Below are 25,317 nucleotides of genomic sequence, written 5' to 3' on the forward strand. Positions count from 1 at the left end.
CTATTTGAGACCATTTTTGAAAGAGAGGTTAAACATCCAGAAAATGTGGTGTGGATTTTGGCCTCAAGCCTTGTTGAGGACAGACCTCGGGCATTTTGGGTTTGGGTTTTTTGTGTGGAGGTGCCATAAACTCACTGCCTGGTGGTGTCCAGCAGAGAATAATGTTCTAAAGGTGTGCCAAGGTTGTTGAGGCACTGACCACATGTAACTGCCCAAGGTTTCCCTTAGGAATAGTTTGGACTTACACTTTCTGCCTGCCATATTTTTCTGTTTGGCAGCTGGAGCAGTCTCGGGTGATGTGGCTATATTTAGGTGTATCCTGTGGCTGAGTTTATGGAGGCTTACGTAGATTAGGGTAAAAAATTTATTTCACTCCTTGCCAACTTGTACGTGTTAGCTGGGACATTTCTAATGGAATGAGGCAAGTGGTGCTGAAGTGAAATAAGGTTAATTCAGGCTGGGTTTGTAGCTCATTGCAGTGCATCATATGAAAGCTCATTGCTTTGCTGCAGATATTTCTTTAAATCAACAAAATCCCTGTATCTTACTTGAGGCACTATAAATCTTTACATGTAATTACTGTTACAGCTGTTGGTCATTGTCACATGGGACCTACAAAAACTGCACTCCCACAGTTACAGCAAGAAGGTGAATGTAAAGGTTGATATTTCTCAGGCATGGTCTTTGTCTTGAGGAGAATTAGATGGAATGTTAAAAATTCCCTTGTGTGTTTGACTAGAGGCACATTCAGTTGAAAACCTCCCAGGGCACAGGCCAGCTTGCAGCTGAATGAGAAATAATATTTGTGGCCTGTAAATACACAGAACTGTCTTGAGAAGTGTAGTGCTGTCTGTAGTGCTGAGCTGCTGTCATGGGGGGCTGCTGCTGCTTCGGTACAGCTCTGTTGTTTCCCCAAAGAAATAAAAATATTTTACCCATGTTATTTGCAAAAAGTTATAATCAGAGCTGGTGTGGGTGTTGGGACCTTGTCTCAGTGACTAAGATTATGACCTTGAATTAATATATTGGGGACTAAAGATGAGAGGAAAGTCAATAGTCTAAAGAGATTTACAGCTGTGGGTAACTATGCTGGAATCCAGAAGAGAAAATACAAATGGGGAGAACATGGGGATGTTCTGGATCAATTGAGTGTTGTCACTTCCCAGCAAAAATCCTCACCTGTTAAATAAAATTATATAGGGGAAACTGAGTGGATTACAGTTCATAAAAACTTACTGTCAGTCAAATGAGATAAGGGCTTCGGTTTCTGAACCAAACTAATCCATGGAAGCTGGTTGTTCAGGCAGGTTCAGTGGAGGCTTCTTAGTGTCAGACCTTGCAAAGTTCCGCAGACATTTCCTGGAAATGGAAAGGTAGAAACTATGATGCCAATTAAAAGACATGAGGAGCCATGGCAATGTTTCCTCCTAAATAATTTCTATTATTTCTGGAATGGTCTATTTGAATACAATGCAGCACAGAATTTTTAATACTCTTTGTAATTACAAATGGCTTTTAACAATATGAGCCAAAACATTAGAGCTTAAATGTTCTTTTAGAAGTCGTAAGCAGAAACACTATCATTAAACTAAAATCCATAATCTCTGATTTATGTGAATGTGGAAAATATGATGAAGATAATCTTTGGCTCTTGCGTGTCTCAGCTTGCCATTGAGCAGCATGTGTTCAAGCCACTCTTGCTTCGTTACTCATTTTGTTATAATTTCTTCCTTCAAGCTACGTTGACAAGTTACTCTGAGAATGTGGAACGTACTAAATATGGAGGGGAAAGCAGTAAGGAACTTGGATCTGGGGGAAATCTTAAACAGTGGCAATCACAGAAATCCAGCATGGACTCCTGCCTGTACCGTGTGGATGAGAACATGTCAGCCTCCACCTACAGCCTCAACAAAATCCCCGAGAGGAACCTGGAGACGGTCCTGTCCCAGTCAGTGCAGTCAATTCCTCTTTACCTTATGCCACGGCCAAATTCAGTAGCAGGTAAGAAATTAATGTTTATGCCCTTAGGTCAGAGCCAGACACAGCACACAGATGTCACAACTGTTTCCTTATCCAGGAATCTCCTTCCTGGAGTCATCATCCTAAGAATGACAAAAATTGTTTTTTTTGTTTCACTTACTGGTTCTAAATGGAAAATTCCTCTGTGGAAACCTGTTTCTGATGGTGTTTAATGGTTATTTCAGCAGTGTATGGTCCCTTGCTTACAAAATTATACAACAAGATTACAGGAGAGTATGTTTAAAAAGAAAAAAAAAACAGATTCTTTACTGTCATTACAATGCAAATGTCTTAGTTTTAAGGTGCCAAGACGTAATGGCTATTTCTGCTATTTCAAAGGATTCATTGCAAGTAAAATCAAGTGTCTGATATTCTCTGAAGAGCTTAAGAGCTCTGAAGTTAAGCGAATGGTGGTACTTCCTGCCTGCAGATTTGTTCTGGGTCCTGTCTCTCCCAGTGGACTGTGTCCCAAACATCTCACACCTCACAGCACCTGGCATTTGCTAGTGACTGACATTTTTTGTCTTGGCATAAAATCAACATTATTTTCATTTAAATTCGTGTCTGCTCTTCAAAACATTTCTAAATGATGCTGTGCCATACCTTATTGATGTCTTTTACCTGCATTCCCCTGAATCCGGTAACAGCAGGGTAAAAAAACAGTGATGGGATTAGAAATATTAAAGCTTTGCTGGAAAGCTGCTTGCTTAGAGTTACTCCCCATTCCTTTATTGCCCCATTTTTTTTTTTCCCTTTGTGGGTAACTTCTCTGGGGTAGAATGTGTTGTCTATGTGTCTGTGTAGACATGTGGGGCTGTCCCTGGATCCCTGGCAGTGTCCCAGGCCAGGCTGGACACTGGGGCTGGAGCAGCCTGGGACAGTGGGAGGCGTCCCTGCCCCTTCAGTGAAGAAGAGATGGCAGGCTTCAGCATAAACTGCGCCAGTGAGTTGTCTTTAACACATAGGAAATGCTGTCTCTGTCAGCTTTGCACAGACATGACTGAGTTTATGATTGGCAGAACTGAGACCAGGTACAAGAGAGTCCATGTCTCCATTTTCCATATATCTTCTTTTATTTGGAAACACCAACAGGAGAACAGACCAGAGCAAATGCCAGTGAGGCATGAGAAAAAGTCACCAAAACAATGTACTTCTTCCTGGGGGAAATGGTACTTGGTTCATGTCAGCTCTGTTGTCCCAAGGTACTTACATCTCCATGTATTTCAATAAAAACTGAAAAATGCAATAACCAGAGTGTGAGATCCAAACGCTGGGTGTGATGTACTTCTTTGCTTTCTCATGGCAGCCACCAGCTCAGCCCACCTGGAAGATCTGGCTTACCTGGATGAGCAGAGACACACTCCCCTGCGCACATCACTGCGGATGCCGCGGCAGAGCGTGGCCAGCGCCCGGGCACAGCAGGACCTGCGAGGTAGGAGCACAGCGGGGCCCTTGGGCAGCAGCCACCACATCCATGTCCATGTGAAAACCAGAATCCCAGGATGGTTTGGGCTGAAAAGAACCTTAAAGCCAGTGCCACCCCAGCCATGGCAGGGACACCTCCCGCTGTCCCAGCTCCAAGCCCCAATGTCCAGCCTGGCCTTGGGCACTGCCAGGGATCCAGGGGCAGCCCCAGCTGCTCTGGGCACCCTGTGCCAGGGCCTGCCCACCCTGCCAGGGAACAATTCCTGCCCAGTTTCTCATCCAGCCCTGCCCACTGGCCATTCCCCCTTGTCCTGTCCCTTCAAGCCCTTGTCCAAAGTCCCTCTCCTGCTCTCTTGGAGCCTTTTTAGGCACTGAAAGGCTTCAATAAGGTCATCCCAGAGCCTTCTCTTGTCTCTTCTCCAGGATGAATACCCCCAGCTCTCACCTGGTCTCCTCAGGATTAATACTTAGATAAGTTATTTAAAATGAGAAATTTTATGGACTACTACTTTTTTTCCTTATTTTTTTTGATCAAGGCCAGGGATTACAGTTCCCCGTTGCATTCTGCAATGTGCCAGTGTGGAGGGAGCCTAGTGCAGTGACGGGGCCACCAGCTCAGCCAGCGCTTGTAGGGATGATCACAATACCCGTATTCAGGCAGCTCTTTGACTTCTAAAAGGCCTTTTGAGAGGGGAAATTTCTGTGGCTCTTTGTGACAAATTACACAAACAAGACATTAGCAATGAGAAAAGTAGTCAGGACTGACATTTTACTGCTTTGCTTATTCCCAGGCAGCTCCTGCTTGACTTGTTCCATGTCCTTGGGATTTCGGCCCACCCTTCAATTTACATCCCACTTTTAATCTGAGCTCAGTCTTCCACCACGTGCTTAAGATGTCACTGTGTCAGTCTTGAGTCTGCAGTAGATCACCAGGCTAATGCTTCAGCCCATCATTTTTTGTTGCACAGATGAGTAAATGGCTGAGAAAGCTCATTTGAGATATTTTCAGACTGTTTCTTTGCCCATGAGACTGGTTTATTCTCCTCCCTGCATAGAGGAGGGGTTTCTTTTGGCCATACATGAAACTTTCCTGTTCTCTAGGGGTTATTTTTGAGCCCACCCATCTTAGGGTGAGGAAATGGGGAACTTGAAGGCACAGGCTGGGTTTTCACCCAACCTACTCGACCTGGTACTGGGCTATGTACCAAACAGATGAGCCCCCAAAGAGTGGGTTTGTGAGCTTTGGATGGCAGTCTGTAATGAAATCCTCCTGGCTGCTGAGGCAGTTCTAGAAGTGCATGAGCAGGCAGTAAGTGAAGAAAACAAAGTTTGACAGACCAAATTTCCATATGTTCGGAGGCAGCAGCTTGCCAAGGCTGTGTAATTTGCAGTGATTGCATCCAAAACATTCAACTTTATTGTAGGAACAGAATCAAATTGTTTTCCAGACACACTTTTAAAACCCTTGTAGCACTACATATTTTCCTCCTGCGCTTTGTTTTGTTTTGTTTTTTTTTCCCTTTTTGTGACAGTTGCATGAGCTCAGCAGCAGTGTTTCAACTTCTTAAAATTCTGATCCTACCTGAGTTGCTGTGCTGCTTTTAAAAGGAGAGGGAGATGTGAAAAAGTAAACCATCACTACTCGGAAATATTTTCATGCCATTGCATATGCAAGGTTGGGGTGGGGGGGATGTTCTTGTCTGAAATGATGCATTTTGCAGCTATTGCTGTGAAATTGCATTAATCTGGGCTGTTACAAACAGCAGCTCTTTGTTCCAGCTGGAAATCCTAAACTTGTGTTTAATTTTAATAGCCCTAGTCTTGGCACTGGGCTGAAATAGCGAAGACATTCCTGGCCCTGTGCTGGGGGACACATTACAGCCCACTGTCTGTTCCCAGTGTTCCAAAATCATAGTGAGAGAGACTAAATGAGAGATTGTCTCTGCTGTTTTTTGTTAAATCAATTATTTTAAGCAGGGAAGCAGTAGAGGAATCCCAATGCTTGAGTGTGACAAGGATTCATCCCAGTAACAAGTTTTTAATGGGATGGGGAAGGCAACTTTTGCTTTCTCTGTTTTCATCCCTGGGGATTTAAGGCTGTTCAGGTTGCTGTAACCCAAGGCATAAACTGATGGCTATGATGTACCATGGGTTTTCTTCTCCAAAAAGCAAATGTCAGCAGTGCTGCAGGATGGGAAGAACCAAGATTTTTGGGTGAGGTTTGGGATGAAGGAGAGGATAGTTCCCACTCCTCCAATATATTGTGGATCTCTATATGTAATAGGCAGTGGTATGCTTTCCCTAAGCTGGTTTTCTAATTTTCAAGGGATTTTCCTCACAGTATGTATTCAATACTGTTGCCTTGCGGGTAAGAGAGTTTCACGTGCTTCTTAAAAACACTAAAAAATAGTTTAGCCTTTTCAGGCACAAAGGGGAGAAGAAGGAACTGGTTTCATCCCAGTGGATATAGATGTTTAAGATGACACTTGAAAGAATCACAGGATCATTAAGGTTTGAAATGCATCCTGTAAGTTCATCAAATCCAACCATTCCCCCAGCACTGCTTTAGGCTACCACTGACCCATGTCCACAAGTGACACATTTTTTTAAATCCCTCCAGGGATGGGGATTCCAGCACTGCCCTGGGCAGCCTGTGCCAGGGCTGAACAGCCCTTTAGGTGAAGAAATTCTCCCTACTATCTGAAAGTTGCAGTCTAAAGCAAGTAAAGGAAATAATCTCAGATATTTGCTTAGCTTACCATAATACACCCAGATCTGGGTTGCTTGAATTGAAGTTTTCAGCCACAGGACAGAGCCTGGCTACATATGGTGGGCAGTGTTTCAGTTCTGTATTTTAATTTGTTGCTTGGGCTCTACAGAAATTGCACAGTATTTAATCAGCACCAGCACATGTGGTCTGTTGGGGACGTAGTTATTACTCTTCTTGATAACTTTATGGTGCTTTAAAACATCATTTTTCATTCTGAAAAGAGAAGATGTTTTAATTGCTGAACAGGAACATCCTGTCAGCAGTCTGATTTAACTTACTTACTTCAGAAGAATTGAAATAACTTTGTTTAGATGGAATTAACACTTATAGGTGCTGAGATTGTTGTGGGCTCATTGGATTGAACAAGTGAGCACACATTGTGTGTCTCTGTCTTGAACCATCAGTCCTGTCTCCCAGGAGCTGCTGTGCAGAGTGCAGCATTTTGCTCAGGGCCTTTGACTGTGGTGGATTTAAGAGAAAATTAATTTCTCCAGCCGCAGTTTTTCCCCAGTTCCAAGCTACTCCCTGTAAATCCTCAATGCCTTTGTTGGAAAATACTGTGGATGCGACAGATGCTTTCACAACAAGCCTGTGGGTGATCCAGAATTGTGTTTTCTTTTCACCTTCCGTAACGGAAAGATTTTTGTGTGAGATAAACATCCATTTCCAAACTCTGCTTTCCCCTATGGCGTGAATGTTGATGTTCTTCCCACATCTCCCTTTCCAGTGCGCTTCGCGCCCTACAGACCCCCTGACATCTCCCTGAAGCCGCTGCTCTTTGAGGTGCCCAGCATCACCACCGAGTCTGTGTTTGTGGGCCGCGACTGGGTGTTCCATGAGATCGATGCACAGCTGCAGAGCTCAAACGCCAGCGTCAACCGTGGGGTGGTGATCGTCGGGAACATCGGCTTCGGCAAAACCGCCATCATCTCCAGGCTGGTTGCGCTCAGCTGCCATGGCACGAGGATGAGGCAGATTGCTTCAGATAGCCCCCACGCCTCTCCAAAACGTAAGCACAGCAGTACACGGGTCTCCAAAACTCAGAGAGCTTTTATGTCAGCTTTTAGAGTGGTCTGGGGCAAAATAACCCCATTTCTCTTCAGGTCCAAGAAATCAGCTTAGTCTTTGTTGTCAAGCAAAGGAAGGACATTTGAGAAATATGTCATAGAAGCCCTGAATAGTTTGGATTGGAAAGGACTTCAAAGATTATCTTGTCCCAACTCCCTGCCATAAGGCAGAGACACCTTCCACTATCCCAGGTTGCTCTAAGCCTCATCCAGCCTGGCCTTGGACACTTCCAGAGATGGGGCAGCCACAGCTTCCCTGGGCAACCTGTGCCAGGGCCTTTCCACCCTCACAGGGAACAATTCCTTCCTGATACCTAATCTAAATCTACCTTCCTTCAGTTTGGGGCCATTCCCTCTTGTCCTGTCATTCCATACCCTTGTGTAAGGTCCCTCTTCAGCTCTCTTTGAGTCCCTCTAGGTACTGCTACAGGCAGCTTTTATACTGTTCCTAAGTTGCTTTTTGAAGAGTCAGAATAGTCTGTCTCTGACTTGTCTGGCTTAGAAACACCACAGACCTTCTCTGCCTGGGAAGACTCCAATTTTAGAATCATAGAATCACAGAATGGTTTGGGTTTGAAGGGACCTTTAAAGGTCATGTAGTCCAATCCCCCTGCTCATGACATCTCCAGCCAGATCAGGCAACTGGTATTCTGTGATGATGAATCCGTGCCCCTGCAGTCTTTTTCCCATACGGATTGTTTATCTCATTGAATCATGGTATAAATATTCCATGCAGGTCACGAGCCCATGTAGGCTCAAGACCCAAGATTGCTCTACCTCCTCTGGACCTATCCAATTCCCATCTCTACACGCTGACAGGTTTGCAGGTGGAGATGACAACATTTTAAAGTCACTCAGCTCTCAGTAAGTGAGTAAGACAGGACTAAAAATACTGAGTTAGGTACCTGAAGGTATCTTTAAGGATGTAGGTCACTGTATGTCAGTGAATGTGTAGTTAAATCTGTTTGCTGAAATGCTGTGCTCTTGCCTTGTTGGAAGAGCTGAAATGTTGGCATGTTGAACAGTATTACTTGTCAGAGCTAGATGAACAATGTGTAGTGAAAGGCAGGGCTTGTTTCTCCATTCTAACTGCAGCTCTGCAGTACAACAGCTGTGAGTGTGTGTCCCCAGTCTGCTTAGGGTGGTAGTGGACATTTAAGAGATGACTGTGCTTAACTCCTTCTGGACTAAAAGCTGGATTTCTCATATGAGGTGCCCTGTACCCTTAGTCCATAGATGATGAAGAGCCTTGATCCCACCTAATGCTTTATTTAGTTCATTCTGGTGTGTCCATGGAGTTGAAAGCTGAATGATTCCTCAGTGTTAGTTATTAGGATGGAAACTTTCAGAATCAATAATTAATTTGACTTGATTTCCTAAAGAGATCACAAGTGCTAGTCTAGCTGTAGAAGATAATAATTATTCTGCAAAATCCTTGAGGGTCCCTTCCAATTTGGGATATTCTATGATACATCTCTGATTTTGTGCTAAGTTTCTTTGTCATTTTTTTTCCATGTGCCAAAAAAAAAAAAAAAATCTATTCTGCTTATTAAAACTGTGCTAATTAATACGTGCTGATCAGGTGGTCTGACACTGGTACAGCGGTTGTGCAATTAAACTGGCTTCAATAGAGCCTCATAGTTCTAATTCCTCTCTCAGAAAATTAATACAGGTGACAGTGGTGTTATGCTCAGAATCAAGAGTGTGCTTCATTCTAACACATTCAGGGTTTAATTCTGGAGGCAGCAGTCATCCTCCTCTGTTGTTTGCCATTAAATGGGTCATTGTTTGCATGATTATTTCCCATCAAGCTCAGGCATGCACTGCAGCAATCCAGTCCAGGAGAATCCTCTGCCAGCACAACCTGTACTTTGGAGTGCTGGTGTTCTTAAAATAATAAATAATTAGACATCGCCAAGTGCTGCATGTTGTGGTGTCATTCAAAAATCCTTCATATGAGTACTTAGGAGGGAAAATAAAAATCCTTTGGGAATGATATCCACAAAGGCCAGGTGGATGAGCTTCTGTAGCAATCTGCTGGTAAAGGAAATTTCTGCTTTACCAGGAAAAAGAAGCAGCTAAAATGCTCTAGAACACAGGTAAACTTGCCAGAGATGATTCCAGGATAATTTATTATTTGCTTGTGAGCCTTTTCCAGATCCTTGTGCTGCTCCTGCTCCTCTCCTCCTGATCAAATTAATGGGCTTCAGATGGCTGTATTAGCTGGGGCTCTTAATTCATTTATGTTAGAAAATAGGCCTGTAATTCAGAAAAATTGGCTGTCTGTGCTGAAGGAGGACTTGGAACTAAATTTACCAGTGATTGTTCATAACAAGGGACGGTCTGTGGGCAGAAGTGCAGAGCAGGAGAGCTTTGCACTGAAATCCACCAGACCTGAAGGCAGAGCCTGCCAGAGGGCCCAGTTTGCTGCATTATTTTCATAATTTAAAAGTCAATGAAATTACAGTGGGGAAGATGAATAAGACAAGATCAAGGCTTTTTCTTTTTTCTTCCTTTCCTGCTTCCAAAAGAAGTTTCTTGAGAAGCCTCTGGCCTGGATATCCCTGAAATCCCAACCACAGTATTTGTGGGAAGTATTTTAACTGCCATACATAGGAAGCAGCAGCTGCCTGGTTTGTAATAATAATGTTAGTGGTTGTCCTAACCTCTTTCCTTGGACAGATGTGGATGCCAACCGAGAGCTGCCCTTGGCCCAGCCACCTTCTGCCCACCCGTCCATCACGAGCGGGAGCTGCCCTGGGACCCCCGAGATGCGCCGGCGCCAGGAGGAGGCCATGCGGAGATTGGCCTCACAGGTACACCAACACCCAGCTCAGGGCTTTACCTGGGGGAAATGGCAGTTTTAATGGGGGTCCTTGGAAGTTCTCCTGCTTGATGTCGCTTGGAAAATCCGTGTGTTCAAATGCTCACTTTGGGATCTGAGAGAGGCGGACTTCTGTAAGGAGTTTTATTACCCAGGAAAGTTCTTTCTCTAAAACAAAACTCCCAGTGCATCAAATACACTCCCCTGTTACTCTTGAGGGTTTGTCTTTCACAGCCACCATACTTTCTCATTGCAAATGTTAGGATATGACACAATTACTGAAATAATTGTGTTTTTTCTTCAGCACTGAGAACAAAATTGCCCAGTGTTTTGTTTGAAAAGGGCAGGTACTGTACCTGGGGAAAGCACAAGCTGAGTGTAAATGCTGTGTGTGCACTTGGGAATTTTTCAGAAAATTCTCCAAAGTAGACCATAGCCTTTGGAACAATACACAAATTACTTGCTGTTATGGGAGGAGTGGTTTATATGGAACACTGTCAATTATGTACATGAGATTTACACCTTAAATTTTATTGTATTACTGAGATTTAACCCTTGCTCTGTGGTAGTGGGAAGGTGCCATTCTATTGCCTTGAAATCCAAGGAGTTTGGTCTTGCTCTTCCTCCACCTTTTGGGAAGATGGGAGCAGTTAATGCTTTCCTGTCACCTGCTCCCACTTTGGAGAGGAAAATAGCAAGAGAAGTGTCTGTTTTAAGTTATTACCAGGATGTGTTTTGCTTAGCTTTTTGTGCCAGATACTGTCTTGTCCTGTCTGCTTTCCTGCTGCACCCAGATGGCCAAGCAGGGAGCATGTGCTGCATAAATAAATACTAAGATTTGATACTCTCCCCTTCCACATGGACTTCTTGAAAGGAATGCAATGCCCAGGTCTGTTTTTGTTCAGAATGCATTAGTCATTGTATTCTTTGCAAATCTGAAGTTCTGCAGACTACCAGAAAGGGCAGTAAAGTGTGCTATCTCTGCTTAAAATGCCTCATATATCACGTCCCCTGAGTGCTTAAGTCATCCTGCTGGGTATGTAATTGATAAATGGATGCCGTCTTAGCTTTAGTTTCCTCCTGGAAAAGGTAAAGATTATGGACCTTTCAAACACTGTGTCACATCCCCAACATAGATCACTCTCTGAAGTGTTTTTTGACATCTCTGATCACTGGAGAAAGAGCTAAAAACAACCCTTACAGCCAAAATTAAAGTAAAAATAGGTTGTTATACCTTGGCTGCAGACTCTTTAGGAAGGATTTTAAGGTCCTGCTCATTCTTTAGCCACTTTTTTTTTTTTTTTTTGTAGAATAAATGCAGTGTGTTGCTGCCAGAACACAACAGCTGAGGTTGGGAGATGTGCTGCCCATAGTGCCTGCAGCAGGATTACCCACTGGGAGCAAGGTCGTTAATCTCCCAGTAAATCTCCACTACTGTAAATGAAGGCAGATTCTAGAAATAATAGTCCCCAGCTCCCAGACATCAGGCCTTGATGAACGGATCAATGCCAAGGCTGATGAGTTGACCTTAGAGCGCTTGGAATCGCTTCTTATGCCCAAATTGCTGACACAGCACATGGAATTTGCAAAAAGCTCCATGGTGTTCAGCAAACTAGTTCCTGGGATGACTCAGAGCAGCAGCACGGCTTGATTCAGCACTGGGAGGCCTTGGGTCTCTTCCCAGCATTGCTGTTACCCTTTCTGGGATCCTTGGAGACCAGCATCTCATCTGCCTCACTCCCATTCCCTGGCTCAGAAAGGAAAAGTGATCTCTGCAGGTAATAGTCTTTGGATAACTGATGCTGGAAGGGACATGTAACCAGGTGTTAGTGGTTTATTATTTAGGAAGAGTGGGTGACTTCCAGGTGTGTTGGATGAAGACATGCATTGGAATAAAGCACATGCTTAAATCCTCACTCAAAGCTTTATTTCCTGCCCTGAATGCAAGTTGTTCTGAAAAAATATGCGATTTTTTTGTTTTGTTCAATTTTGTAATCAATTTTTTTGAGCTCCATGTTCTTTTTTATTCTTTGTCATAAACAGCAGTTTGGTTTACTGCATCAAAACCTTTTCCAAAAGGGCTGTGCTGCACACAACAGACAGAGAGTTTGATGGATTATCAAGCCTCAGGAAGAAAAATAAAGACAAATAAAATGGTTAAGGATGTTTGTCAAACTGATAGCTGGGAGTCATGTGCGTAGTGCACTTGTAGTGGCCTCCTGGGTAGCACAACTCAGCATCGCACATCGACATCCTTGCTGTCAACCCCAGATGAATTGATTGGCTTGCAAAGAGCTGTGCCAGGTGATGTCGTCCTCGATAAAACGAACACTCCCTGTCCTTCCACAGCTGTGGGGTTCGATGTCTCTGAGTGACACTGGGGGAAAAAGGATTACTGACCTGGCAACAGAATTGGAAATCCCTTAAAATAACAGCATGGAGCTCTTTGTTGTGCATGCAGTCGCCTCCTTCAGAAACTTGATCACACATATCTGTCTTGCCTTTTGAGGCATCATGAGAATTTTGAGAATTGAAAATGCTGAACTCTTAGCTGAGGAAAACCACCAAATGGCTAGTAGACAATAGTAAAAATAGTTGGTTAAAATAATTCCGATTCTAAATATGAATGTCTGATGCCACATTCTCCAACAGGAGTTCATGGGTTTAGTTTAGGAAAAACCTTCATATAGATAAGTGTTGTAATGCAGTTAAACTTAAGGCTTTCCAAAGTCTAACACCAAAAAAGAAAAGAAGGAGAAAAAAGACTGGAATGCCGTTTAGCGCTGGAGGAGGGGGAGAGGAACATCATTTTCCTGTGTCAGTAGCTATGGAATAAAAAAAGAGTTGCTGATGCCCTCCTTAAATAGGTTTTGTCTAACTGGCTGAAGGAAAAAGAGCCAAAGGAAGGGAAAAACCCTTAGGTCAATCTGGATGGAAAAGTATTTCTTGGATGTGTGTGTTTTATAGTCACGTTTACACTGAAGTCAGAATTGAAGTACAGAAGAAAGTGTTGACAGTGATGGACAACCACAATTGTCAGGGTTATTTTAGGAGCTAGATGAACCATATGTGAGGAGCTGGATAAAGCTGTGTGCAGATGTTCCACCTCTGCCTGCACTGAGCAGAGCAGGATGTTCTCAGATTGGGCTGAGGTCACTGTGCTAGAGAAATGCAGATCGTTACAAAAGCAGATTAATAATATACAAACAGTCTTAGGTAATGGTTGGCACAAGCTCTAGAATGCTGGTGGGAAGCTCGTTGTCCTCTAACCCACCCCCTTCCCTCTGCAAATGTCACTTATCCCAGTATTCAGAAGTTATGTATCTGTGATGACAGAAATGAAAGGTGAACAAACAGTTGCTTTTCCTCCTCTGGATTACTCACGGTTGCACTTTTCTGCCTGGCTTTTGTACAGTAAATTCTTGGAGGCAAAGTCTGCATTTAGCCCTTAATGTCAGAGATGAACAAATCATTAATTTTAGAGCTAAGGAACTGCTGACTGGCAAGCAGGAGCTCAACTCGGTCCTGCCATGCTGACCTTCCCTTTTCCCTGAAGGTTTATCCTTTACTCACAGAGGATTTTTAATGGATTGCTACCCAGTTTTAACTAATATGTTGAACAGCTTTGTTCTTTGGGTTTCTGGATGCTGTGTGTGGCTTGTGGTAGCAGCACTTAAACAAATGGACCTGAAACCCAGCTCAGCTGCACTAATGGGTCATACCCTGTGCAGAGCAGCTGGTGGAGGAGCTGCACATCCATTGCATTAGTGCATTTTGCTGATGCTGAACACAGCTGGTGGCACCAGAGGCTGTTCTCCCCATCCTCCAAGCCATATTCAAAGCATCACTAGCATTGCTGCAGGCAAAAAAAAAAGAGAGTGCTCCTACCTTACACAGAGGTGGAGGCATTCATTGCTGCTGAGCCTTGATGCCCTGGGCCACTAATGAGTTTCAAAGGGCTTTTTCCAGCATACTCAGCTATGTAAAAGTAATGCACATTCCCAATAAACTGGGTCACCATGTGCCACATCCTGGGTCACAGTCATGTGCAGTGCTGACGGCCATTTCCATTAGCACAGCCAGCGTTGTGCCTGGCATGTGGCATAGTGGCAGGTCAAAGTGTTACACTGCATTTATTTGAAGCTATTTTGTATGGGTTAAAAAAAAAAAATCTTGTTAAAGGTTAAAATGCAATGCTGAAGCCCTTTAAGAGCACTGGAGGAAGTGGGGTGTTGCTGTGGGCTCAGGGGTCTGGGAGAGGTTGGTCCAAGGGGGCTTAGCTGTCCTTGCACGACATGCTTCTAGAAGGAAGCCAAGACAAACCACAAAGGAGGTGTGATGGCAAAGGAATGCTGCCTAAATGGAGTAGATTCTGTTTCAGAAGTAGTGCTGGAGAACTGCTTGAAATTGGCCTATGCTAATAATTAAAAATAACTTCTTTCTCTTGAGCCATCTCCATACCCTCCCACTCCTTTGATATTCATGCTGTCCTTCCGGCCTTTCCCGTTACTGTCATCTTCTCCCTCTCCTGCCATGCCACTTGTTCCCCATCTCTTTCTTTTCTTTTCCTGCCTCACAGTTCAGTCCCTTCTCACTCTCTTTACTTGATGACTGATACATAAACCCTTTTGTGTCTCATTTTTTCCCTCTCCTTTGCCCTCTCACCCTCTTCCTCTCGCTCCATTCATGTGGCTCTTGCCCACTCATCCACCAGCATTTTCCGTTTTCCTTGGAATGGCTGTTTTGCTTTTAACATCCTTCATCCAGCAACTCTTTCCTTTGCACAGCAGGAAGGTGAAGATTACATGAGGCTGGATGAAGGGAGACTTGGGATGTGATTGTGGCAAAAAAGAGAGAGTAACAATGACTGGTGTTGGAAGGACTGGGAGAAGAGACTCCTGAAGACCTACTGGGTTAAACATCTAGAGAGAATATAAATAATGTCTTCATCATTCTGCTTTGGCAGTTACAAAGATGAAGTTTATGTTCTTTCAGAGTAAATGAGTGTTTTGGGGCTCCCTGATCCCACTTTAGGAGGAAATGGGGTCATGTTGGCTGTGGTCCGTTCACTGTGCTCTCTGTCCCCGCATCTGGTGTTCCTCACGTCTTGTAACACATAATTAATTTCTAGAAAAATGAGCTACCAAGAAGCTAATGATAAATGTGCTATTTTAGTGTATCCAGCTGGACTTTACATATCATTTTAGGAGAGGGGGGTGGTCCTTGGAAGTAAAATACTCATCATACAAGTGTGAACTATTTTGCAGCTCCTTTTCAAGCACAAAAGGAAACTGTTTTTCCAGACGTTTGATATTCAGTACAAAAACCATAACACCTTGGTTTCTCAGTATGGAGTCACTCAACTCCATTTTCAGCCCTTAGAAAAATTACATGAACAGGTACTTGGAGCACTCGACTGGATGTAGGTGTTACTGTTCCCATCCTTTGTTGTAACCCACTTCTTGCTTTAGGGTTGCTTACAGGCCTTTTCTGCTTTGCAATCCAGTGGTTTGAATTTAGTCAGACTTCAAAACAAGGAAATCATTTAACAAGCCTGATAGCTGAAATAAAGGTTGAAAAGTTTTGGAAGTCTAATTTAATGTTTATAGAATTTAGTGCAATGGGATGACAAAGATCAAATTGAAACTATGGTTAGAAAAATTATGTGTTAAATTGTATCAGACACAAATAACAATTTGCTGAACACAACATCCAGGCATGCCCATACTTTCGAAACCATATGATGTTCCCTGGTGGTTTCACTTACTTTTTTATTATTATTTTATTTAGATAAATGTTTAACTCAAGGCTTTGTTTATAATAAGGCATGGTTGGAACTTATTCAAGTATTATTTTAAAGCAAAATAGTTGGATCTGTGGAAAATTAAGCTTTTATTGAGAGAGAGAGCACACCTTTTCCAGTGAAAAGTTAATTTCCAGGGTATACAAGGGGTTTTTTTGTTTGTTTGTTTTTTGGCTTATCCAGTCAAAAAAAAGGAGGAGAGATCAAAATCACCTCCAAATCATGATTAGAGCAGAGAGTGGTCATTTCAGATGCTGAGCAAAGCCTAGATGTGGTCTCATATATCTTAGAAGAGCATCCTTAGCAGTGAAGCTGGTAATCCATCCCTCTTCCCAGAGAAATTAACCTTGAACGATTAATGAAGTATTTAAAGTGAAATAATTGGAAAGGGACCTTTCCCAGAGCATTACTGGCATTCAGAAAATACAGGATAGAAAGAAGAGTTTGAAGCTGTTTGGAGTGAGTCCCATCCACACCAGCCGCTGGCCATCCTGCAGTTCTTGCACTCACTTCTCACATTAAGCTGGTCTCATTCCCAAGGCTGGAACAGGCTTGGAAACCTTGAAAAGTTTTAGAGCATGAGAAACCTGTTTCCCACTCAGCTCCACGTACGTGAGTGTGGTAAGAGTACTTACTCATCTTTTGCTGTGAGATATGGATTAGGAGAAGGGCAAAACAGGCTTAAAACTTAAAAGGAATAAAGAAAGTTTATTAACAGAACTACAAGAATAAGAAACCAAAATAAAACCTCCAGAAACCTTTTCTTCTCCCACCCAACCTTTTTTCCTTTCCCAACCAACACGGTAGAGACAAAACTTGAGATGTTAAAGCAGTACCAACTATACAATAGTCTTTTCATCAGTCTCTGTAGAGAGAGGAGTTTTCTCTTGTCATTCCGTGGAGAGTTCTCCACAAGAAAAATGGTTTTCTCTTGGCTTTTCATTTCTCTGCCTGGCAGACACCTGGAAAAATACCTCTGCCATCATGTTTTCCTCCCATTTGCACGCCACTCAGAGGTGTGTTCATGGGCCATGAACTCAAGAGGTATTATTTTAAGGATGAGTTATTCATTAAAAGAGACTTTATTTATGTGTCTACACACCAATTGCATAGGAAATCAGAGTAACTTCTTTTAGTGGAACCTGATAGCAAGGAATGGCAATTTCCCAATTTCATTCTGTGAAATGCACAAGTTATAATCCCCAAATAAATAGAATTGATGAAAAGAAATCATTACCTTTTTAATAATTGTTTTACATAGTGCTGTTCTCTAAGGGAATTCATTATATTTTAACTGGCTGGTAGGAAGAATTCTTTAAGGAATTTAGAGGTGTCCATTAAAGCTTAAATACATGTATTAGGGTTTGATGCTTGAAATAACAGCCCAGCTTTCTCATCACTGCATGTGTCACACCTCGTTTTGACTGGGAAAGGAAATTATTGCATTATACCCCACTGGTAATTTCATATTGAAAATTAAAAGCCACTGCTGAACCAGCAATGGGTGAGGACCTCACAACCTGGTGTGTTCATTCCTTGGTACCATCCTTCACCGCCCTGGCCACCCTGCAATCCAAGGGTTAGGTATTGCAGGTGCAGAGACAGAAAGCCTTCATTGTGTCCAAAGCCATGGGCTCATTTCATCCCAGCTGCCCCAAGGAGCTTTTCTTTTGCACAGTGTTCTCAGCTGTATTGTCCTTCTCAAGTTCAGAAATGCTGTTTTGCAACATTCTGTGCTACAGTGCTCCAGGGCAGTGGTGGTTTTGGTACAGAGCTGCTCCCACCTGCCTTGCTGGGATATTTTTGGATACTCTGTGATATTTGAAAAGAAAACGCAGTCCAGAATGGGAGCTGGAGAAAAGCTTTGTGCCCTGACAGAGGCTCATTCCAAATGAGCAGGCAGTGCCTGAGGCTGAAGGTATCAAGGGAGCAGGAGAAGCTGGGCTGGAGTGGTGCCAGAGCAGCTTCCCAAGGGAATCTCAAGCAGAGACAGATTTTTGAGGGCCTTTTTTATATTGCAAAAGAAAATATGAAAGTTGGCAGCATGGCCTGAGATGGTATCACTGGTTTTCTGAATAAGCTCAAGAAAACAATCACAAGTTATTACTGGCACCAAGTCCTTAACTACTGTCACTGGCCATCTCTGCAAACAGCTACAGCTTAATTCTGTTTATTCCTCAAGTGGGAGGTCCAGTCATTTTTCAGGATCAGTGCCTGTTTGTACCAACTGATTTGTCTGGATTCTTGTCATGGGTAGTTAACACTCATTGCTCTTAAAGATTTCACCTGCCAGAACAGATCAAACTCGCCAAAGGAAAAACCCAACTGTCCTGACATGGCTCTGTTGAAGACACAGAGCTTTTCATTCTTTTCTCTTTGCTAGGTTGTAGCTTATCACTACTGCCAGGCTGACAACGCCTACACCTGCCTGGTGCCCGAGTTTGTGCACAACGTGGCCGCCCTGCTCTGCCGCTCGCCGCAGTTTGTCGCGTACCGGGAGCAGCTGCTGCGCGAGCCCCACCTGCAGAGTCTGCTCAGCCTCCGCTCCTGTGTGCAGGACCCCATGGCCTCCTTCCGCAGGGGGGTCCTGGAGCCCCTGGAGAACCTGCACAAAGGTACTGACGTTCCCTGTGCTTGCCCCAACCTCCCATGCACCTCTTTTTATTACGATTCTAAAAATGACATTGGATCTGGGTGTTTAAACAAAGCGATGGATTAATCTGTCTGAATCACTTCTCGAGCTGAAGAGAAGAGGTGGGATCTGGAGAAGCTAGGAAGACTTGAGAATCATGGAATGGTTTGTGTTGGAAGGGACCTTGAAGCCCACCTAGTGCCACCACTGCCAGAGATCCAGGAGCAGCCACAGCTGCTCTGGGCACCCTGTGCCAGGGCCTGCCCACCCTCATAGGGAAGAATTTGTTCCCAGTATGCCAATTGGCTTCTTTCATATCCCAAACATGTCCTTGTAGTTCTCAAGGTGAAAACAAGCAACCAGTTCCATTCACAGTACTCCTTACAGCAACATGTTCTGATTTATTTGTGTAGGGGTGACTTTTTTTTCCCTTTCCCTGCCACTATTTAGCTTTGGAAGCTTTCACCAAATGACTGCTATCATAAAAGTCCATAGACACCCTATGTAAAGCTTCTGGGGGAGCTGGTTACAAGCCCTATACTGATAACAGGTGTAGAGCTTTTTCTAATATAGCATTGATTTTGTCTTCTTTTCTTTCTCCCCTCTTCAAGTTATAACTAATTCATTGTGACAGTCACTAAATTTAAGATCTTTCTTGTTGCCATGAAAACTGCCGGAGCATTGCAGAGTTCAAGACTGTTGTCCTTCAGAATCATGTTTATTACTGTGCCTTTGCTGCATCTTGGCTACAAAAATAGTTCAGATAATTTTGTTACCACCCTACACACTACAGTGTAAAATCCAACATGAAATTGAGGCAGCTTCTGCCAGATTCAAAGCCCTGATGTTCAAATCAGCTCTTCAAAAATGTGTCCAAGCTCTGAGCAGCAGCATCTGGATCCAACCTGCCCAGTTCCACCAGGCACAAGGCATATGTAAAGCCAGCACAGCATGACAGCAGTGGGTTTTCCTGGCATGGAGAAATGTCATGGTGGAAAGAGTGTGGTTGCTCTTTACTATCATCACTCTTGGCAAAAAAAAAAAGGATACATTGAGGAACTACTGCTCTAAAGGAAAATAATTCCTGTTTATTACAGTAGCTCCTTGGGAAATGTTTCAGCTCTTGAATTCAGAGTGTTTCGAAGGATTCTTATAGTTCTTCTCAAGGAGGTTGACCCCTATCTGGCCCTAAGTTCTGAGAAGTGAAAAAATTTTATATTAAGCCTTTTTTTTTCCTTTCCTCTTGGGTTCTGCACTCAACACAGCTCCAACAGAGCCACTGACCAGGACTCACACATTTCAAACCTCCTGGTTGAAGTGCTGGCAAGCTAATTTGTACCAAGTGTTTTCTAACAAGCTGAACAGTATCTGGAAATTGGTTCTAAAATATATAATATTTAAGACTCTGTAAATATATCAGCAGGCCTTTTACAAGGTGCTGTTGAAGCTTTCATGCTACAGGGACAACACTGTTGCACAGGTGTTAATGGTGAACATAGCTGAGGAAGTTAGATTCATGCTTCTCAAATATGTATTTAATGTCAAAGAATCTAAATAACATATAGGAGAACAAAGTTCTAATTCTTCCCCTACTCCCTGCTTTCTCCTCTCTCCCTTAGGCTTTATGAGGAACATGAGATATGGGTATAAAATTCAGGTATTACATTCACTCCAAGATTTCAGAGAGGAATAAAGTGTATTTTCTAGTGTACCCAAAAATCTTACTGAGAAGTTAACTGAAAAAGCAGCTAGGGTAATTTTAGTGCAAAATAACATTTTTGTCATGTATATGTTTACAGTGCAGTAGGAAATAAATGCAACAGTGTTGACGTAAGGCAAGGACAAGATGCTCAGCAGTCCCAAATACACAGTGTTTGCTCATGTCTGTTCTCCCTGGAATACCACAGGGACCACTGGCTCTCATCGTCAGTGAATATTCTGTGCTGGGGTTTTACAGAAAAGTTTCTGGTGCAATTTTTAAGTCAAAGAGAAAAACTCACCTGCTGCTGGGAATATTGAGTTTTTTGAAAGCAGGAGTTTATCTGTGGTACTTTACAGATTATGAGTCTGTAGTGTGACTGTTGTATGTGAATAGCACATGCCATCAATAGACTCAAATTTCACATTTTACACCTGGTTTTGGGTCTTTTTAGGCAAAATTACCTTGGAGAAGAAAACCCCTTGAGCTTAAGAAACAAGTCCAAAAGTATCTCTACCATTAGTTGTAACACCATACTCAGCTCTCAGTGTCTGACATAGAAAAAATGACTGCACTGTCAGCATCACCTGGGTTACTATATTCTCCAGCAGCAAAAAAGTCCTGTTTAAACAGTCCATTATTTACTTCTTGTAGGATATTCAAGGTCAGGTTAGAACAACCTGGTCTGGTGGAAGATGTCCCTTTCCCCAGCTGGAGGGCGGAACAAGATGACCTGTAAAGGTCAATATGCAATTAATGCATCATTAAAAAAGTGCTGCTACTGTGGGTGTTTTCTTCTTTGGCGATACCTGGTCATGGTTTAAAACTCTGTACTGATGTTGCAGTACATTATGGTTGAGTGTCTATAGCCTTTCCAATGAATACTTTTTCTCTTTCCCTCAGAGAGGAAGATCCCTGATGAAGATTTCATTATATTAATTGATGGTTTAAATGAGGCTGAGTTTCACAAGCCAGATTATGGAGATACCATAGTATCATTCCTGAGCAAAATGATTGGAAAATTCCCTTCCTGGCTGAAGCTGGTAGTGACAGTCAGGACAAGTCTACAGGTATGGTGAGACCCAAAAGAGGGATAAACTGTGTCATTGTCATGATGGACTTCAGTAAACAAGATCTTACTGGATATTCTGGATTTGCTCAAGACCCTTTATTTTGGGTTATCCTTTTGGCTTTTTTATTCTTGGATTTACATCCATGTCCCCAGGCTCACCCTACAGCTTTGGAAGGGTCTAATCCATCAGCACTTACTCATGTCAGTAAATGTTCATCAGCAAACAGTTCAAATAATTTCATGAGACAGCTCACATGCCAATAAGCCCCAACTCATGGAGCCATTAGGAAGGCAGGGCCTGGTGTCTGTCAGCCTGTGCAGCCAAAGAAGATACTCAGCTCCATGTGGAAGGGCAAAGGAATTGGGATCTTCATTCCTTTCAGTGTGACCCAGAGCATGATGATTTCAGTCTGATTAGGCCAAGACGTTGCTCAGCTCAAGACTCTGGTGGTGTGGAAGCTCAGCAGGCAGCTGAGTCTGGTTCCAGCCCCATCAGGGCAGCCAGCCCCCACACAGTCCCTGTCACTGGGAATGGCAGCTACTTCCCAAGATCCAGGAGAGCACAGTCTATTTGCTGTTCAGTGCTGGGGTCCATTTTTTTGCTCAGTAATGGAGTAAATTAAATATCGTTTGGAGGAAATATTTTTGTAATTTTAAGTAAATTGCATCCTGATGGCTTGAATTCCTCATTTAATCAGGGCTTTTGTATCCCCAAAGTCTTCACTGCAGCTTAAGTTTGCACTGTGCTCTCCCTCTATTTTGCTGGAGAGTTGATGGCTTTTCTGGAGTCAACCTTGTACAGATGTGTTGCATCACTTCACTTCTCCTCTCCTCACAGAAGCTGAGAGCACAGGAGGCAAGAGTTTCTTTGGAGAGGCCTTTGATGATCTTTGGTTTTTGCTGAATCTGGGAGTTCAGTAGATGAGCGTTCCCTGAGCACAGCATCCTGCATCAGACAGACATAGTTGCTTTGCACTGGAAAATACTCACTATTATCTGTCCTGATGTTTCTGTGCATCTGTGGATGTGGAATGCAGAAGGATGCTCCCAGGGAGGTTCTTGGTCTCAGCTTCAGCAAGTTTCTTGTGGCCTCAGATCTGTCATCTGGATGTCCATTCCCTCTGAAAGGACAGCAGAAAGGATGGGAGGTCAATCTGTGGTTGGGAGGGATAGGAATAACAAGGACACTGCTCTGTGTGAATTTACCAGCCCTTTGCATGGATGTACTTTTAAAAACTTATTTCAGCCACGTTTCACACACAACCTGCCTGATTATAGATGAGAAGGTGAGGCCCTGAGGGAACAAACTACTGTTTGTGTTCTTGCCCTGATGGAAGGTCTTAAAGGAGTCTCAAAGGTGCTATTGTAATAGAAATTTAATTTACTTAATGAATAGTAAAACACTGCCAGCATGAGTATCTTTTTTGTCTTTCTTTCTTTCTTTCTTTGTAGGAAATAATTAAGCTGTTGCCCTTCCACAGAATATTTTTGGATAGACTGGAAGAGAATGAAGCCATTGACCAGGATCTGCAGTCATACATCCTTCATCGGATACACAGCAGCTCGGAGATCCAGAACAACATCTCGCTGAACGGCAAAATGGACAACACTACATTTGGCAAACTCAGTTCTCACCTCAAGACCTTGAGCCAAGGGTCCTACCTATACCTGAAACTTACTTTTGATCTCATAGAGAAAGGATACCTAGTTCTAAAAAGCTCCAGCTACAAAGTGGTCCCAGTGTCCCTGTCCGAAGTGTACCTGTTGCAGTGCAATATGAAGTTCCCAACACAGTCTTCCTTTGATCGGGTCATGCCTCTCTTGAACGTAGCAGTGGCTTCTCTGCACCCATTAACAGATGAACATATTTTTCAGGCCATTAATGCAGGTAACATTGAGGGCACTTTGGAGTGGGAGGACTTTCAGCAGAGGATGGAGAACCTTTCTATGTTTCTTATCAAACGTAGAGACATGACGCGAATGTTTGTTCATCCCTCTTTCCGAGAATGGCTTATTTGGAGAGAAGAAGGTGAAAAAACCAAGTTTCTTTGTGATCCAAGGTAAGCAAATGCTCTGAGAAATCGGTGCTTACTAATGTGTTACTCTGTACTGTTATGTGAATAATTTTATTTTACAAGGTTGCACATGGCTGCAGTTAGCTGACTAGCTAGCCAGCTTTGTGTTCTTGCCCTGAAGGGCAAAGCTGGCTTTGCTCTGTGTACACTACAGGTCTCTACATTCTGTCCTGATCACCTGAGCTCTTTATGCTGTTTATGGAAAGAAAAAAGCATCTCTGGGCACACACCTGAGTTGGCAAACCTAACAGTCATCTTTAGGATGAGATGAGCTGTCTGATGGCTCAGTCCTGGAGAGGGGGAATCATCATCCCTTTCTCCAAAGGTTTCAAAAGCACAGGAAGTGGAAGATAAAAAGTGGAAAGATGGGTAGTGTGGATACATCTTCTTCAGCTGCTTCTTTTCCAAGTTGTGCTTCTTGAAGTCCTACTAAATGTTTTGCTGAAAACAAAATAAAGAGCATCATTGTTCTGTAGTGATTTTGGACTAAATGCATCTGTAAATGCATCTGTAATCTATCCTGACAGAAACTGAGTTCCTGGCTTAGCTCACAGGGAACAGAATTTAACCACAGTTAGATTTATATTCTGTAAGCCAAATTATCTCTATCAGCATTACTTTTGTTTCTAGTGACAATTGGAAACGGGAAATCTGATTGTAATTCTTGTAGTTTATAAGTTTTGCTGCATTTTTCTGCACATTTCTTAAAATATGATTATAATAATTAGGGAAACAGATTCAAGGATGTGTCAGTGACTTGATGGTCAGTCTGAGGACAATCTCATAGTATCTGCTGGATCTGGAAAGCACCTGGCTGATTAAGGCAGCTGTGGTGTTAGTAGTGTCAGAGTAATTTACCACTTTAAATTTTGAGGTAAACGGGCTGTAGAAAAATACCAAATAGCTTCTCTCATTAGGCATCTTCTTGTTTTTAGTGGGTTCTGACAATATTCCTGTTGAGTGAGCCCTTGATAAAGCATCTCACAACAGCAGGTGCCTTCAGATCCATCAAAGAGTTATTTAATATCCTGACTTGGAAGTCACTGAATGCTTCACATAATGCTGTTCTACCCTGTTTGCAGTGTCTGTGTGATGCTTGCTCCAGTGGAGTTGAGAGCTTCCTCCATCCCAGTCACTCCCACCTGGTGCTACTGGTTTTGTGGCCTGGCTGCAAGAGAGCTTGCTATCAGCTGGGTGAGGGGACAGCAGCCAGTACTCCTGGCAATTCTCACTGATCACACAGCACGTGCCAGAATGATCCCTAACAAGAGCAACTCAGAAAAATCACTGCTTTCCAAATGATTGCTTTCCATCATTACCATGAAAATAGCATCTAGGTGCAGGATGCTTCCTTGGTGGGTGGGGTGTGTATTGGATGCTGTGGGTGGTTGCAGTGCCTATGGCTGAGTAACCTGGGGACTGTGGGTCCAGAAATTCTCTTCATCCTCACAGTGGTGGGGAAGGACACTCTCAGAACACCAGACTCAGAAAGAAGTTCAAATGGGCTGCATTTTAGATGGTTTTGCACTGAAACAAAGTGTGTTATCAGCAAAGGCACAAGTCAGACTGTGTTCACTCAACAAACCACCAGAAAGATTTTTGCTCAACATTTGGGTTTGGTGTTGCCTTTCCCAAGCATCACAAGCACATCATGCTGCTCTCAAGACCATTTAGAAGATTTTCAGGTATCACTTTCCATCTCATATATGCCATTTATGTGAGGAAATTAATGGTGACTTTACGGGGACCGCTTATGCTCTGTGCAAGCAGGGTATCCCCACAGAACTGAGCTGGCTTAGCTCCTTCCCACAGGCAAAAAGAAGTTCCAGTGCATTAACAGGCTCTCACTACCATGGGCATGAGCCCATACATACTGGAGGACTAACATGTATCTCTGATGTATAATGTGCACTAATTGTGTTATGCTCTAA

General features: G+C 43.2%; 1 protein-coding gene across 9 annotated transcripts in view; it reads left to right on the forward strand.

The window, feature by feature from the left end:
* TANC2 (tetratricopeptide repeat, ankyrin repeat and coiled-coil containing 2) overlaps window positions 1-25,317 on the forward strand; it is a 155,439-nt gene that overhangs the window by 87,565 nt on the left and 42,557 nt on the right. For all 9 annotated transcript variants that reach the window (XM_015651339.2, XM_033520027.1, XM_015651334.3 and 6 more), the window contains 7 exons: window positions 1,738-2,001; window positions 3,326-3,451; window positions 6,942-7,223; window positions 9,964-10,097; window positions 18,292-18,523; window positions 21,143-21,309; window positions 22,764-23,371. In XM_015651339.2, the coding sequence (XP_015506825.1) occupies window positions 1,738-2,001; window positions 3,326-3,451; window positions 6,942-7,223; window positions 9,964-10,097; window positions 18,292-18,523; window positions 21,143-21,309; window positions 22,764-23,371 (1,813 nt within the window). The remainder of the gene's footprint in view (window positions 1-1,737; window positions 2,002-3,325; window positions 3,452-6,941; window positions 7,224-9,963; window positions 10,098-18,291; window positions 18,524-21,142; window positions 21,310-22,763; window positions 23,372-25,317) is intronic.

Source organism: Parus major, chromosome 27, assembly GCF_001522545.3.
Source record: "Parus major isolate Abel chromosome 27, Parus_major1.1, whole genome shotgun sequence".
Classification (NCBI taxonomy): Eukaryota; Metazoa; Chordata; class Aves; order Passeriformes; family Paridae; genus Parus; species Parus major.